General features: G+C 44.9%; 1 protein-coding gene across 3 annotated transcripts in view; it reads left to right on the top strand.

Annotated features, from left to right (window-relative positions):
- LOC122551826 (serine/threonine kinase 11 interacting protein) overlaps positions 1-16304 on the top strand; it is a 120410-nt gene that overhangs the window by 48503 nt on the left and 55603 nt on the right. For 2 of the 3 annotated variants that reach the window (XM_043694317.1, XM_043694318.1), the window contains exons 16-18: positions 1183-1326; positions 11006-11192; positions 15704-15879. In XM_043694317.1, coding sequence (XP_043550252.1) covers positions 1183-1326; positions 11006-11192; positions 15704-15879 — 507 coding nt within the window. The remainder of the gene's footprint in view (positions 1-1182; positions 1327-11005; positions 11193-15703; positions 15880-16304) is intronic. The other variant, XM_043694319.1, reaches the window with a different exon arrangement.

Here is a 16304-nt window from a genome sequence, read left to right on the forward strand (position 1 = left end):
ACAATCTAGACAGCACGGGCAGCACAGTGGCACAGTGGTTAGCACTGCTACCTCACAGCTCCAGAGACCCGGGTTCAATTCCTGCATCAGGCCACTGTCTATGTGGAGTTTGCACATTCTCCCCGTGTCTGCGTGGGTTTCCTCCGGGTGCTCTGGTTTCCTCCCACAGTCCAAAAATGTGCAGGTTCGGTGAATTGGCCATGGGAAATTGCCCACAGTATTAGGTGAAGGGGTAAATGTAAGGGAATGGGTCTGGGTGGGTTGCTCTTCAGAGGGTCGGTGTGGACTTGTTGGGCCAAAGGGCTTGTTTCCACACTAAGTAATCTAATCTAATCTAGAAGGACAAAGCAGGCTTGAGGGGCTGAATGGCCATTTCCTGCATTTCAATGTTGGTTTATTTCTCATTCTTAACATGAGAAATGGAGAGACACCAGATCAGTTAGGACTACATTCACTGGGGTTCAGAAGAATAAGGGGCGTTTCATAGAAACTTATAAAATTCCATCAGGACTAGACAGGATAAACACAGGATGTTCCCGATGACCAGGGAGGAGAAAGTGGACGGCAGATGCTGGAGATCAGAGTCAAAAAGTGTGGCGCTGGAAAATCACAGCAGGTCAGACAGCATCTGAGGAGCAGGAGAATTGACGTTTCGGGGGCAAAACCCTCATCAGTCCATTCATTCCTGATGAAGGGCTTTTGCCCGAAATGTCAATTCTCCTGCTCCTCGGATGCTACCTGACCTGCTGTGATTTTCCAGCATCACACTCTTGACTGCAATAAATGGTCAGGCATTGAATTACGGAGCAGACTCAACTGGCCTGCCTCTGTTCCTGTTTTCTCTGTTTGTAGCTCATCTCATCTCAGATTCAGAAAGGTCAAGTAGCTAGTTCAGCATTTTCCAGTGCCTGAACCCTGAACCTATCCACCAGCTCATCCCAAGGGAGGTTCTGAGCCTCCCACCAATGGCCTTGCTCTGTACTGTCCCTTTTCTGACCTGGGCTGAGCGGGACTCTTGTACGACAAATGGATGCAAAGCCGTCCAGACTTCCCCGCACAGCAAGCTTATACCAGCTGTGTTTTTCACTTCCTTTTTCTATCTCCCCTCACCAAACCCACACACCCCGAACCCAACCCAACTGCAGCCGAGGCCCAGTCATAACCTGATCTTCTTTATTTCAGGAAAATAATTCTGAGTCTTGCCTTTCTCGGCAGAGCAGAGGACAGGCTCTCCCGGCAGTGGAGTGTTCCTTCAGTTACATTCGCAGGGACAAACGCAAGAGGAAGTACGTGATCCTGGACAAGAATCCCCAGGATGCCTCTGAGGTGAGTGTGGAACAGAGCATTACCAGACATCAGAAAATGTTAATGACCTTGGAGGGAGTGCAGCATAGTTTCAACCGGTTGATACCTAGCTGCCACAAATTGAGTTACGCAAACCTAGGGTTGTTTTCCCTGGAATTTAGATGTCGTGTGATTTGATCAAGTTTACAACCTGCCAACTGGAAGAGAGCGAAATTATTTCAGTTGGTTGGGGAGTATAAAACGAGTGTCAGATCTGAATGTTTCAGGAGTGAAATTTGGCAACCTTTCTCTCAATACACACTATCTCTCACTCACACAAAATATGGAAATCTCTTCTACAAATGAGAATTGATATTTGCCAGTTGATTAACAAAAACACATCAGTCACATATTTAAAATTTCCAATGGCATACTTAGTTCTTTAAAGAGGTAAATCCACCATCCAAATGCAGTCTGGTCTATGCACCCAGAGCATTGTAGTTGATTCTTAAGTGTAGAAAATAGGAGTTGGGAGTAGGCCATTTAGCCCTTCAAATCTGCTGATCAATGACTGATCGCTCAGCTCGACAGCCTGTTCCTGCTTCTTTCGTGCCCCTCCCCCGTATTCTTTGATCCCTTTAGCCCAAGTGCTGTATATCTAAGTCCTTCTAGAAAGCATTCCAGTCTTTTGGTTTTGACTGCTCTCTGTGGTACAAAGTTTGACAGGCTCACTACTTTCTGAACAAAGAAATTTCTCTTCTCAGTCTTATATGGTTTTTACACCATTTCCTTAGATTGAGCCCTGTTTCTGGACCTCTCTGCTTCTAAAATGGCCTAATGAGCCTCTTAGTTTACTTCGGACAATTAGGGATGCACAATAAATGCTGGTCTTACCATCAACAGCACGTCCCTTTTCCTTTCTTATAAACTTAAGACAAAGCTGACCATATGGGGTTAGGTGATTGTACCCTCAATCCCACTTCCCTTTCTATCTCCAAAGGTCCCCTTACTGCTTTGTCAACCAAACATTTGTCCAGTACAGCCTGGAATAAAATAAGAGACCCAGCTTCCATGATGCTCTGAGTAAGAAAGTTCCGATGATTATCCATCCTCAGAGGAAGTTCCTACTCATCGCCATCTTAAATGGGTGATTTTTTTTTTCTTAAACTGTGGGCCCTCATTCTGGATTCCCTTGCAAGTGAAGATATCCTCTCCGCACCACCCTCAATTGAGCCCCCTCAATTTTTTTTAAATCTTGCAATAAGATTCTTTCTCATTCTTCTAAACCCCGTGTGTATCACCTCAATCCTTCTTTGTGAAATAACCCTTTCATCCCAGGAATCAGCCAAGACTACCTTCTCTGAGCTCCTTCCAATGCAGGTATGTACTTCCTGAAACAAGAAGATAAAATTATATTTTCCAGGTGTTTGTTTACTCATTCACAGGATGTGGCTGTTGCTGGCTGGGGCACATTTTGACCCATTCCCAATTGCTTCCTAGTCTGCCTGGCTTGCAAGGGCAGTTAAGAGTCAGCCACATTGCTGTGGGTCTGGAGTCACGTGTAGGCCAAATCCAGTAGCAATGGCAGATTCCCTTCTCTACAGGATATGAATGACCAAGATGTGTTTTGCCCTGATGAGTGACAGTGGTTAAATGTTCATCGATAGGCCAGATTTAACTCCAGTTTTTTTTTTAATTGAGTTCACAGTTTGCCATCAGCCATGCCAGATTCAGACCTGTTTCCAGAGGTTTAACTGGGGTTCTGCCTCATTCCTGATGAAGGGCTTATGCCCGAAACGTTCTCCTGTTCCTTGGATGCTGCCTGACCTGCTGTGCTCTACCAGCAACACATTTTCAGCTCTGGATAATTAGGCCAGTGACATTAATCCCACTAATGCCCTGTCTGTTTGCAGCAAGATTTCTCTCATAGAAAGTAATTCTGCCATCCTTCCCTGCTCTGGCCTATGTTGACTGCTGACCCACACCAATGTGGTGACTCTTCTCCGCCCTCTGAAGTAGCCTTGAGAGCCAGTCCATTGTGAAGGTGACAGCCCAGCATCACCACCTTGGGGCAATAATTTAATAACATTGCCATGGGTGTTTAAGCCTCATGAAGGAGTAATAATCCTTTTCATTGCGTTCCAGATCGTGGCAGTGAACTACGTTTTTTTGTTTAAAATACCTGACTGTTTTTCCTTATTTATCTTTAGTTCTTGTCATCTGGTTACCGATCACACTTCTGCCTCTCTCCCCCACAACAATTTCTCCTGACGTACTCATTTAGAACCCGTTATAATTTTGTGAAATCCTATTAAATGTACTTTCTGCAGGATGCCAAGCTCCTCCTCCTCATATGAATCTTTTAATAATATGTTAGTCAAAGTCCACAGTCACCTTCATTGGCCTCCTGTCTCTCTATACCGCCTGACAGTCTGGATGTGTTTATTATATTCACTCATGGCACATGAGTGTCACTGGCTGGGTCAGCATTATTGTGTGTTCCTAGTTATAGAGCCATAGAGTCATCAAGATGTACAGCACGGAAACAGACCCTTCGGTCCAACCCGTCCACGCCGACCAGATATCCCAACCCAATCTAGTTCCACCTGCCAGCACCCGGCCCATATCCCTCCAAACCCTTCCTATTCATATACCCATCCAAATGCCTCTTAAATGTTGCAATTGTACCAGCCTCCACCACTTCCTCTGGCAGCTTATTCCATACACATACCACCCTCTACATGAAAAAGTTGCCCCATAGGCCTCTTTTATATCTTTCCCCTCTCACCCTAAACCTATGCACTCTAGTTCTGGACTGCCTGACCGTAGAGAAAAGACTTTACCTATTTACCCTATCCATGCCCCTCATAATTTTGTAAACCTCTATAAGGTCACCCCTCAGCCTCCGACACTTCAGAGAAAACAGCCCCAGCCTGTTCAACTTCTCCCTATAGCTCAAATCTTCCTTGCCTGGCAACATCCTTGCAAATCTTTTCTGAACCCTTTCAAGTTTCACAACATCGTTCGGATAGGAAGGAGACCAGAATTGTACGCAATATTCCAACAGTGGCCTAACCAATGTCCTGTACAGCCGCAACATGACCTCCCAACTCCTGTACTGAATACTCTGACCAATAAAGGAAAGCATACCAAACGCCTTCTTCACTATCCTATCTACCTGCAACTCCACTTTCAAGAAGCTATGAACCTGCACTCCAAGGTCTCTTTGTTCACCAACATTCCCTAGGACATTACCATTAGCTTACCATCCAACAAATGTGAGGTGATGCATTTAGGCAAGTCTAATTCTAGAGCGAATTATACAATGAATGGAAGAGCCTTGGGAAAAGTTGATGGGCAGAGAGATCTGGGAGTGCAGGTCCATTGTACCCTGAAGGTTGCTGCACAGGTGGATAGAGTGGTCAAGAAGGCATATAGTATGCCTGCCGTCATTGGATGGGGTATTGAGTATAAGAGCTGGCAGGTCATGTTAACAATTTACAAGTCATTGGTTCGGCCACATTTAGAATATTGTGTCCAGTTCTGGTCGCCATATTCCCAAAAGGATGTGGACGCTTTGGAGAGGGTGCAGAGAAGGTTTACGAGGATGTTGCCTGGTATGGAAGGTGTAGATGAGGTTGAGTAGGTTAGGTTTATTTTCACTAGAAAAAAAGAGATTGAGGGGGGACCTGATTGAGGTCTGCAAAATCATGAAGGGTGTAGACAGGGTGGGTAGCGACCAGCTTTTTCCCAGGGTGAAGGATTCAATAACGAGAGGTCACGCTTTCAAGGTGAGAGGTGGAAAGTTTAAGGGGGATATGTGCGGTAAGTACTTCACACAGAGTGTGGTGGGCGTTTAGAACGTGTTGCCAGCAGAGGTGGTAGAGGCAGGCACGATAGATTCATTTAAGATGCGTCTGGACAGATGCATGAGTAGGTGGGGAGCAGAGGGATACAGATGCTTAGAATTGACTGACCGGTTTAGACAGTAGATTTGGATCGGCTCAAGTTTGGAGGGCCGAAGGGCCTGTTCCTGGGCTGTAAATTTTCTTTGGTCTTTGTTCTATTAAGGGTATAAGTCCTGCTAAGATTTACTTTCCCAAAATGCAGCACCTCGCTTTATCTGAATTAAACTCCATTTGTCACTTCTCAACCCATTGGCCCATCTGGTCAAGATCCTGTTGTAATCTGAGGTAACCCTCTTTGCTGTCCACTACACCTCCAATTTTGGTGTCATCTGCAAACTTACTAACTGTCCCTCTTATGCTCGCATCCAAATCATTTCTGTAAATGACAAAAGGTAGAGGGCCCAGCACCAATCCTTGTGGCACTCCACTGGTCACAAGCCTCCAGTCTGAAAAACAACCCTCCACCACCACCCTCTGTCTTCTACCTTTGAACCATTTTTTTATATCTTCTGCCCGTTGGAAGAGTGTGGAAGAGGGTATAACTGGGGTGGAAGGGGTCTTTGATTATGTTGATTACTTTCCTGAGACAACAGCAAGTATAGACAGAAACAACGGATGGAAGGCTGGTTTGCACAATGGACTTAGTTGTGTTCATGACTCTCTGTAGTATCTTACAGTCTTGTCAAGAACAGTTGCTATACAAAGCTGTGATACATCCGGATAGAATGTTTTCTATGGTGCATCTATAAAAATTGGCAAGAATCCTTGTGGACATGCCGAATTTCCTTAGCCTCCAGAGGAAGTAGAGATGTTGTGTAAATAGAAGTCCCAGAATCACTACCTACCTCAAAGAAAATCTGGTGAATTATTGTCCATGTCTTCCCCAATATTTATCCCCCAACCAGAGTCACTTAAAAAAAATCTGTTTGTTATCATATTGCCATTTGTGGCAGCTTGCTGTGCGATAAGGTTAAGATTATTGAACATCTCTCCATTCTCGTCCCATTTTCAAGCACATGACCCATGACCCTGTGTGCAATGCATTTTAAGTGCTCATCTCAATAGCTGTTAAATGTCTTGAGGGTTTCTGCCTCTACTGCTATTTTAGATAGTGAGTTCATTATCTCCATCACCCGCTGGGTAAAAGTATTTGACCTCCAACCTCACTAAACCTCCTGCTCCTTGTCATAAAATTGTCCCCCCAGATTATTGACCCTTCATGTAGAGGAAACATTTCTCCCTATCTACCCTAAACTCCTCCAACACATCCCCTTCTGCTCTAAGGAGAACAACCTCAGTCTTTCTAGTCTCTCTTCAGAGCCAACTCACTCCAGTGCAGGCTGTACACTTGTAAATCTCTTCTGCACCCTCTCTAGTGCAATCACATCCTTCCTGTAATGTGATGGCTAGAATTGCACACAGTACTCCCACTGTGGCCTAATCACTGTTACCTTCTAGGATCTGTTCAGCAGTCCATAGCTTAATGATCTGCTAAAGCTGAAATCCTTCTGGCACACGCATGGTTACTGTTCTGAGCTTTAGAATTTACTTTAAATATTTATGGACATTCTATTCTCAAAAGTTCTCTAAGGATTCACTCGATCTACCCTGTCTATACCTGACATATGCTTCCTTCTTTTTCTTAACCAAACCCTCAATTTCTTTAGTCATCCAGCATTCCCTATACCTACCAACCTTCCCTTTCACCCTAACAGGAATATACTGTCTCTGGATTCTTGTTATCTCATTTCTGAAGGCTTCCCATTTTCCAGCTGTCCCTTTACCTGCGAATGTCTGCCCTGAATCAGCTTTTGAAAGTTCTTGCCTAATACCGTCAAAATTGGCCTTTCTCAAATTTAGGACTTCAACTTTTAGATCTGGTCTATCCTTTTCCATCACAATTTTTAAATGAATAGAATTATGGTCGCTGGCCCCAAAGTGCTCCCCCACTGACAACCTCAGTCACCTGCCCTGCCTTATTTCCCAGGAGTAGGTCATGTTTTGCACCTTCTCTGGTAGGTACATCCACATACTGAATCAGAAAATTTTCTAGTACACACTTAACAAATTCCTCTCCATCTAAACCTTTAACACTGTGGTAGTCCCAGTCTATGTTTGGAAAGTTAAAATCCTCTACCATAACCACCCTATTATTCTTACAGATAAGGAGATCTCGGCTATCTGTCAGAATAATAGGGTGGTTATGGCAGGGGATTTTAACTTTCCAAACATACACTATGGCAGTCCCAGTCTAAAGGGTTTAGATGGAGCTAGTAGTACAGATTTGAAATTGGCAGGCATAATGTTGTGCGTATCACAGATAAGTGACTGCAAGGTGATGAGGCCTGAGAACTAAATATCCTGTTGAAATAATGGACAGAGAGGGCAGCATTGTTAGTAGGAAATTAAATTGATAGCTGAATAGGCTGGGGTTGTTTTCCCTAGGGCATCAGGGGCTGAGGGGTAACCTTATTGAGATTTATGAAATCATGAGGGGTATGGATAGGATAAATAGACAAAGTATTTTCCCTGGGGTGGGGAGTCCAAACTAGAGGGCATATATTTAGGGTGAGAGGGGAAAGATTTAAAAGGGACCTAAGGGGCAGCAATTTCTCACTCACGGTGCTATGTGTATGGAAGTGGGGGAGGCTGGTACAATGACAACATTTAAAAAGCATCTGGATGGGTATATGAATAGGAAGGGTTTGGACGGATATTAGCCAAGTGCTGGCAAATGGGACTAGATTAGGGTAGGATATCTGGTCAGCATGGACAAGTTGGACCGATGGATCTGTTTCTGTGCTGTACATGGCTACGACTCTCGGCAGTGATTATAATAGCGTTGGAAGGCAGAGGATCTGTGTGGTTGGAATTGAGGAACAGCAAAGGACAGAAGACCCTGATGGGAGTTGTGTACCTGCCTCTCGTGGTAGTCAGGATGTGGGGAAGAAAATAAATCAGGAGATACAATAGGCATGTAAGGAAGGTGCTGTTACAATAATCATGAGGGACTTCAGTATGCAGGTGGACTGGGAAAATCAGGTTGGTCGTCGATCCCAAGAAAAGGAATCTGTGGAATTTGTTTGGCGTAGCTTGTGGTCGAGCCCACTAGCAAACGGGCAATTCTGTAAATTGAAGAGTAATGAGGCAGACTTGATTAGGGAGGTTAAGGTGAAGGAACTCCTAGGAGGCAGTGACTATAATAGGATAGAATTCACCCTGCAATTTGAGAGGGAGAAGCAGAAATCTGATATAACGTCATTACAATTGGGTAAAAGTAACTACAAAGACATGAGGGAGGAGCTGGCCAGAGTTGATTGGAAGGGGAGCCCAGCAGGGAAGGTGGAGCAGTAATCGCAGGAGTTTTTGTGTGTAATTAGGGAGGCACAGCAGAAATTCATCCCAAGGAAGAAGAAACATATTAAAGGGAGGACAAGGTAACTATGGCCGACAATGGAAGTCAGGAACAGCATAAACACAAAAGAAAATACGTATAATGTAGCAAAGATTAGCGGGAAGCCTTTATAAACCAGCAGAGGACAATTTTTTAAAAAGGCAATAAAGGAGGAGAAAATGAAATGAGAGTAAGTTAGCTAGTAACATAAAAGAAGATTGCAAGAGATTTTTTTAGTTATATAAAAGGTGAGAGAGAGGCAAGAGTGGACATTGCACCATTGGCAAAATGAGACTGGATGTGTATAATGAGGAGGAAACAAATGGTGGAAGAACTAATAGGTACATTACATTAATTTTCACATGGAAGACACCAGCAGCATACCAATACTCGAGTCGGGGGTAGAGGTGAGTGTAGTGGCCATCACTAAGCAGAAGGTGTTGGGGAAGACTGATAAATCACCTGGACCAGATGGACTACATCCCAGAGTTCAGAAGGAGAGAGCTGAGGAGATTGTAGAGGCATTGTAGGTGATCTTTCGGGAATCACAAGTCAGGGAGAGTCCCAGTGGACTGGAAAGTGGTTAATGTAACACCCCTGTTTAAGAAGGGAGAGAGGCAGAAGACGAGAAATTATATGCCAGTTAGCCTGATCTCAATCATTGATGTGATTTTAGAGTCCATTATTAAGGATGAGATTGTGGAGTACTTGGAAGTGCGTGGGAAAATAGGGTTCATCCCGCACGGCTTCATCAAGGGGAGGTCATGCCTGACAAATCTGTTCGCGTTCTTTAGAGGAGATATGGAACAGGTTAGACAAAGGAGAGCCAGTGATCATGATCTGTTTGTTGGATTTCAGAAGGTCTTTGACAAGGTGCTGCACAGGAGACTGGTAAACAGCCCATGGTGTTAGGGGCAAGGGACTGGCATGGATAGGGGATTGGCTGACTGGCAGAAGGCAGAGAGTAGGGATAAAGGAGTCTTTTTCAGGATGGCAGCCAGTGACTATGAAGTTCTGCAGGGCTCTGTGTCGGGACCAAACTATTCACGTTATACATTAACGATCTGGATGAAAGAACTGAGGGAATTGTTGCTCAGTTTGCAAAGATAGATGATGTGACAGATAGTGTTGAGGAAGTGGGGAGGTTGCAGAAGGCCTAGGACAGGCTGGGAGAGTGGACAAGAAAGAGACAGATGGAATACAACGTGGGAAATTGAGAGGTTTTGCACTTGGATAGAAAGAATATTGGCATGGACTATTTGCTAAATGGGGAAAGGCAGTCTTTGTTCAAAAACCACTTCAGGTTAACCTGCAGGTTCAGTTGGCAGTTAGGAAGGCAAATGCAATGTGAACATTCATTTCAAGAGGACTAGAATACAAGAACAGAGGTGCAATGCTGAGGCTGTATACGGCTCTGGTCAGATCACCTTTGGAATATTGAGAGTAGCTTTGGGCCCCGTATCTAAGGAAGGATGTATGAGCATTGGACGGGGTGTAGAGAAGGGTTACAAAAATGATCCGAGGGATGAAGGGTTTGTCACGTGAGCAGTTGAGGACTCTGGGTCTGTACTTGGTGTTCAGAAGGATATGGGGGGGGCATCTGATTGAATCTTACAGAATACCGAGTGGCCTGGGGAGAGTGGACATAGGGAAGATATTTCCGCTGGGAAGAGAGAATAGCACCTAAGGGCACAGCCTCAGAGTGAAGGAACATCCCTTTAGAACTAAGATAGGGAAGAATTTCTCCATCCAGAAGGTGGAGAATCTAATTTCCCCAGAGGGTTATGGAGGCCAAGTCATTGAGTGTAGTTAAGTCAGAGATAGGTTCTTGATTGACAAGGAAGGCAGCAAATTGGGGTTGAGAAACGTATCGGCCATGGTCAAATGGTGAAGCAGACTAAATGGCTGAATTCTGCTGATCTAAGTCAGGGTGGTGAGTGACTTGCAGGGGGTGGTGTTCCCATCTCTTCTGCCCTTGTCCATCGAAATGGTTGTGGGTTTGGAAGGCGCTGTCGAAGGAACTTTGCCGACTCTCTGCAGTGCATCTTGTAGATTGTACATCCTCCTCCTGAATATCGATGGTTTGAGAATGGGGTGCCACAAAGGGAGCTGCTTTGTTCTGGACAGTGTCAGGCTTGAGGGTTGTTGGAACTGCATCCATTCATCCCAGTCCTGAACTGTGTCCCTTTGTAGATGGTGGATGGGCAGTGGGGAGTCAGCAGATAAATTACTCAAGATTCCTAGGCTGTGACCTGCTCTTGTAGCCACTGTATTTTACGACCAGTTGAGTTTCTGGTCAATGGTAACCCCCAGGATATTGGTGGGGTATTCATTGATGGTAACGTCACTGAATGTCAGGGGGGGATATTAGGTAGTGTTTTCTTGGAGATGATCATTTACCTGTTTTCTCTGATTTCAGATGCTGGTTAAGATCCTGAGTGATGCATTGGAAGCCAACCAGAGGGCGATGCAGGAGCATTTTCCCAAACTCCAGTGTTTGAAGTGTCAACACGAGTTCACAGTTTCCCCACAGGAGCGGGAGGCTGCTCACTGCCTCTCCGAACGTTCAAGTGTTGGACAGGCAGATGACCCAGATTACCTGCAGAGTGAGTAACCCCCACACTACCTCCCAATCCTTGACATTGCACTGCTCAGCACCTCAAGTCATTTCCTAACCAATCTCTTCCGGGATTTTATTACATGTTCTGGAGCAGATGGGACTGGCACCGTGGCCTCCTGGTTCAGGTGTAGGGACACTGCCACTGCACCACAAGAGCTCCTTTAAGCACTTCTATGCATGCTGATCTGGGGTGTGTGGAGAATGACAATATCTCTTTTCCTTTCTGCTCATTCTCTCTCCCGCTCAATTTTGAAGGAGTTGGATATAGAGTCATAGAGATATACAGCACGGAGATAGACTCTTCGGTCCAACCCGTCCATGCCGACCAGATATCCCAACCTAATCTAGTCCCACCTGCCAGCACCCGGCCCATATCCCTCCAAACCCTTCCTATTCATATACCCATCAAAATGCATCTTAAATGTTGCAATTGTACCAGCCTCCACCACATCCTTTGGCAGCTCATTCTATACACGTACCACCCTCTGCCTGAAATAGTTGCCCCTTAGGTCTCTTTTATATCTTTCCCCTCTCACCCTAAACCTATGCCCTCTAGTTCTGGACTCCCTGACCCCAGGGAAAAGACTTTGCCTATTTATCCTTTCCATGCCGCTCATAATTTTGTAAGCCTCTATAAGGTCACCCCTCAGCCTCCGACACTCCAGGGAAAACAGCCCCAGCCTGTTCAGCCACTCCCTGTAGTTCAGATCCTCCAACCCTGGCAACATCCTTGTAAATCTTTTCTGAACCCTTTCAAGTTTTACGCAGTCTTCTGATAAGAGACAAACCAGAATTGCACACAATATTGCAAAAGTGGCCTTACCAATGTCCTGTACAGCTGTAACATGACCCCCCAACTCCTGTACTCAATATTCTGACAAATAATGGACAGCATACCAAATGCCACCTTCACTATCCTATCTACCTGTGACTCCACTTTCAAGGAGCTATGAACCTGCACTCCAAGGTCTCTTTGTTCAGCAACACTCCCGAGGACCTTACCATTAAGTGTATAAGTCTTGCTAAGATTTGCAGCACGTCTCATTTATCTGAATTAAACTTCATCTGCCACTTTGCCCATTGGCCCATCTGGTCAAGATCCTGTTGTAATCTGAGGTATCTCTTTGCTGTCCACTACACCTCCGATTTTGGTGTCATCTGCAAACTTACTAACTGTACCTCTTATGCTCGCATCTAAATCATTTCTGTAAATAACAAAACGTAGAGGACCCAGCACCGATCCTTGTGGCACTCCACTGGTCACAGGCCTCCAGTCTGAAAAACAACCCTCCACCACCACCCTCTGTCTTCTACCTTTGAGCCAGTTCTGTACCCAAATGGCTGGTTCTCCCTGTATTCCACGAGATCTAACCTTGCTAATCAGTCTCCCATGGGGAACCTTGTCGAACACTTTACTGGAGTCCATATAGATCATATCTACTGCTCTGCCCTCATCAATCCTCTGTTATTTCTTCAAAAAACTCGAAGTTTGTGAGACATGATTTCCCACGCACAAAGCCATGTTCACTATCCCTAATCAGTTCTTGCCTTTCCAAATACATGTACATCCTGTCCCTCAGGATTCCCTCTGACAACTTGCCCACCACTGAGGTCAGGCTCACCGGTCTATAGTTCCCTGGCTTGTCCTTACCACTCTTCTTAAACAGTGGCACCACGTTTGCCAACCTCCAGTCTTCCGGCACCTCACCTGTGACTATCGATGACACAAATATCTCAGCAAGAGGCCCAGCAATCACTTCTCTAGCTTCCCACAGAGTTCTCGGTACACCTGGTCAGGTCCTGAGGATTTATCCACCTTTACCCGTTTCAAGACATTAAGCACTTCCTCCTCTGTAATCTGGACATGTTGCAAGATGTCACCATCTATTTCCCTACCGTCTATATCTTCCATATCCTTTTCCACAGTAAATACTGATGGAAAATACTCATTTGGTATCTTCCCTCATTTTCTGTGGCTCCACACAAAGGCCGCCTTGCTGATCTTTGAGGGGTCCTATTCTCTCCCTAGTTACCCTTTTGTCCTTAATATATTTGTAAAAACCCTTTGGATTCTCCTTAATTCTATTTGCCAAAGCTATCTCATGTCCCCTTTTTGTCCTCCTGATTTTGCTCTTTAGTATATTTTTACTGCTTTTACTGCTTGCTGATCTTTGAGGGGTCCTATTCTCTCCCTAGTTACCCTTTTGTCCTTAATATATTTGTAAAAACCCTTTGGATTCTCCTTAATTCTATTTGCCAAAGCTATCTCATGTCCCCTTTTTGTCCTCCTGATTTTGCTCTTTAGTATATTTTTACTGCCTTTATACTCTTCTAAGGATTCACTCATTCTATCCCGTCCATACCTGACATATGCTTCCTTCTTTTTCTTAACCAAACCCTCAATTTCTTTAGTCATCCAGCATTCCCTACACCTACCAGCCTTTCCTTTCACTCTGACAAGAATATACTTTCTCTGGATTCTTGTTATCTCATTTCTGAAGGCTTCCCATTTCCCTTTAGCTGCGAACATCTGCCTCCAATCAGCTTTTGAAAGTTCTTGCCTAATACCGTCAAAATTGGCCTTTCTCCAATTTAGAACTTCAACTTTTAGATCTGGTCTATCCTTTTCCATCACTATTTTAAAATGAATAGAATTACGGTCGCTGGCCCCAAATTGCTCCCCCACTGACACCTCAGTCACCTGCCCTGCCTTATTTCCCAAGAGTATATAATGTGATGAAGTGATATTGGGGGAGGGCAGGATTAGAGTGTTGAGCTTGATGATCAGTCATATTGTTTTGGCTGGCGTCGCAGGTTCGAGGGGTTGAATGGCCTACTGATTCTCCTGGCTCTCTATTTCAATTCCACTCGCCCACTTGGGTGCAGTAATCTGGATTGTATTCTTGCAGTACTGCATTGTGCCAGCAGATGGTGGCAGCACACTGCTTTCCACTCTCATTGGCAAAGGCTTGAACTGTTCTGGTCCTTTGTCAGATTTTGACTCTAAGTCAATGGCTCACAAGCTGCATTCTGCAGAATTTCACAGGCTTGTCGGAGATACGCATGACTGATGAGCAACTCCAGTATCTCAACCAGAGCAGAGAACATTCCAGGATCCTCATGATGTCAGATAACCAAGCTGAATCCCACATGTCTGAAGGGCTGTCATTAGCACAACCAACAACAGATGTAGTTTAGAATATTGTAATATTTATGTTTATGATATGAAAATGTACTAATTCTGACAAGAATTTACCACTTGCCTATGATATAAGATGCACAAATGATGTAAACGTAGTGGAGGTATTTATTGCTTCAATAGTCTGTTATAAAACTGAGGGCACTGACTATGAGGTCTCTGGCCCTGCCAAATCGGTCTGCAGCTGGTAAAGCAGGATAACTCCTAACTTTAGTAACAATGGTAAAAGTAACATCATGTGGATGCTGGAATTCTGAAATAAAAATTAAATACTGGAAAAACTCAGCAAGTCTGTGGAGAAAGAGAAACAGTCAATGCTTCTAATTCAGTATGACTCTTGTTCAGAACGGAAAGAGATACATCAGACTTGAAACATTAGCTCTGTTTCTCTTTCCCCGTAGACACTGCCAGGCTTGCTGAGTTTCGCCAGCACTCTGACTTTAGTGATGATGTTCAAGTGCCGGTGTTGGACTGGAGTGGACAAAAAGTCAGGAGTCACATGACACCAGGTTATAAGGGAAAAGTGAGGACTGCAGATGCTGGAAACCAGAGTTTAGATCAAGAGTGGTGCTGGAAAAGCACAGCAGGTCAGGCAGCATCCGAGGAGCAGGAAAATCAACGTTTCAGGCAAAAGCTCTTCAGGAATAGAGGAATATTCCTGATGAAGGGTTTTTGCCCGAAATGTCAATTTTCCTGCTCCTTGGATGCTGCCTGACCTGCTGTGCTTTTCTAGCACCACTCTGATCAAGATTGATATAGTCCAATCAGTTTATTTAAAATTGTCAGCTTGTGATTTAAAATAAACCTATTTAACTGTATCCTGGTGTGATGTAACTTCTGAGTTTGACATTACTGAGTCCCTGGTTTGTATTGTCCCACCTCTGGCCTCCACCCCAGGTTGTTGGGAGTAATGAGGGGTCTATGTCACAAACGGCGCTCTGAACGAGAAAGGTCGTTTGGTGTCATTTTCTCTGTAACCTGCACATTGTTCTTTTTCTGATAGGTTTTCATTTCCATTCTGAAGCCTCACATGAACTGTGGTTTACCACTCTCTGTCAGCGTGTTTCTGACTTCATCCATCACCGCATGAGAAAGCTTTTCATCCTGTCAGCATTCTGCCCACGCCTCTTGCCTTAAATCTGTGCCCTTTTGCTGTTGATTTTCCATGAGTGGGAACAGTTTTGGCTTTTGAGTAACTTAGAGGCATTATTGCTGCCAGTCCGTGTGCGTTTAAAAGTAGCCTGTTCCTTGGTGAGCTGAGCAGTGTTTGTCTCATGTCTATTTGTCTCTCTCTGCAGTTGAGAGTCCAAAGGCCTCGCCGACCTGCCCCAAGTGCGCGAGTGAGATTGTGATCATTGTGCCATCCGAGGTAGACACATGCACCAGCACACCCATCCACCCGGAGGGTGAAGTTGTCAAGGTGGACGTCCTGAAGATCGCCTTCACAGATGGTAGTACCACTGGGAGCCTGAAGGTGAGCCACACGGTGTTACCCAATTGGTCAAAGGGAATGAGTGGTTCAGTTGTTCAGGAGGTGGGGGCCTGTGAGCATTGCTGGGAAGGTTGTTTTTTTGCCTGCTCATTATTTGTCTTTGAGCATGAGATCATGAGGAATAGGAGTGGACATTGACCATTTTGACCTTGGATCTTCGTCCTGTGTTCACTGAACTTTGCCTGATCCAGTTGTTCCTCTTTTCTGCCTGACTCCCGTAATACTCAATTCCTTTTGTAGATGAGAAATCTAATACCGTTTTAGATTATGTCGAGTGTCCCAATCTCCACGTATCACTGAGATATAACGATATAAGACTGCGAGTAGAAGGAGGTCATTCAGCCCCTCCAGGCCTGCTCCACTACGGTCATAGCTGATCTCCCCTCTCCCTTGACTGCACTCTCCTG

Source organism: Chiloscyllium plagiosum, chromosome 7 (genome assembly GCF_004010195.1).
Source record: "Chiloscyllium plagiosum isolate BGI_BamShark_2017 chromosome 7, ASM401019v2, whole genome shotgun sequence".
NCBI lineage: Eukaryota > Metazoa > Chordata > Chondrichthyes > Orectolobiformes > Hemiscylliidae > Chiloscyllium > Chiloscyllium plagiosum.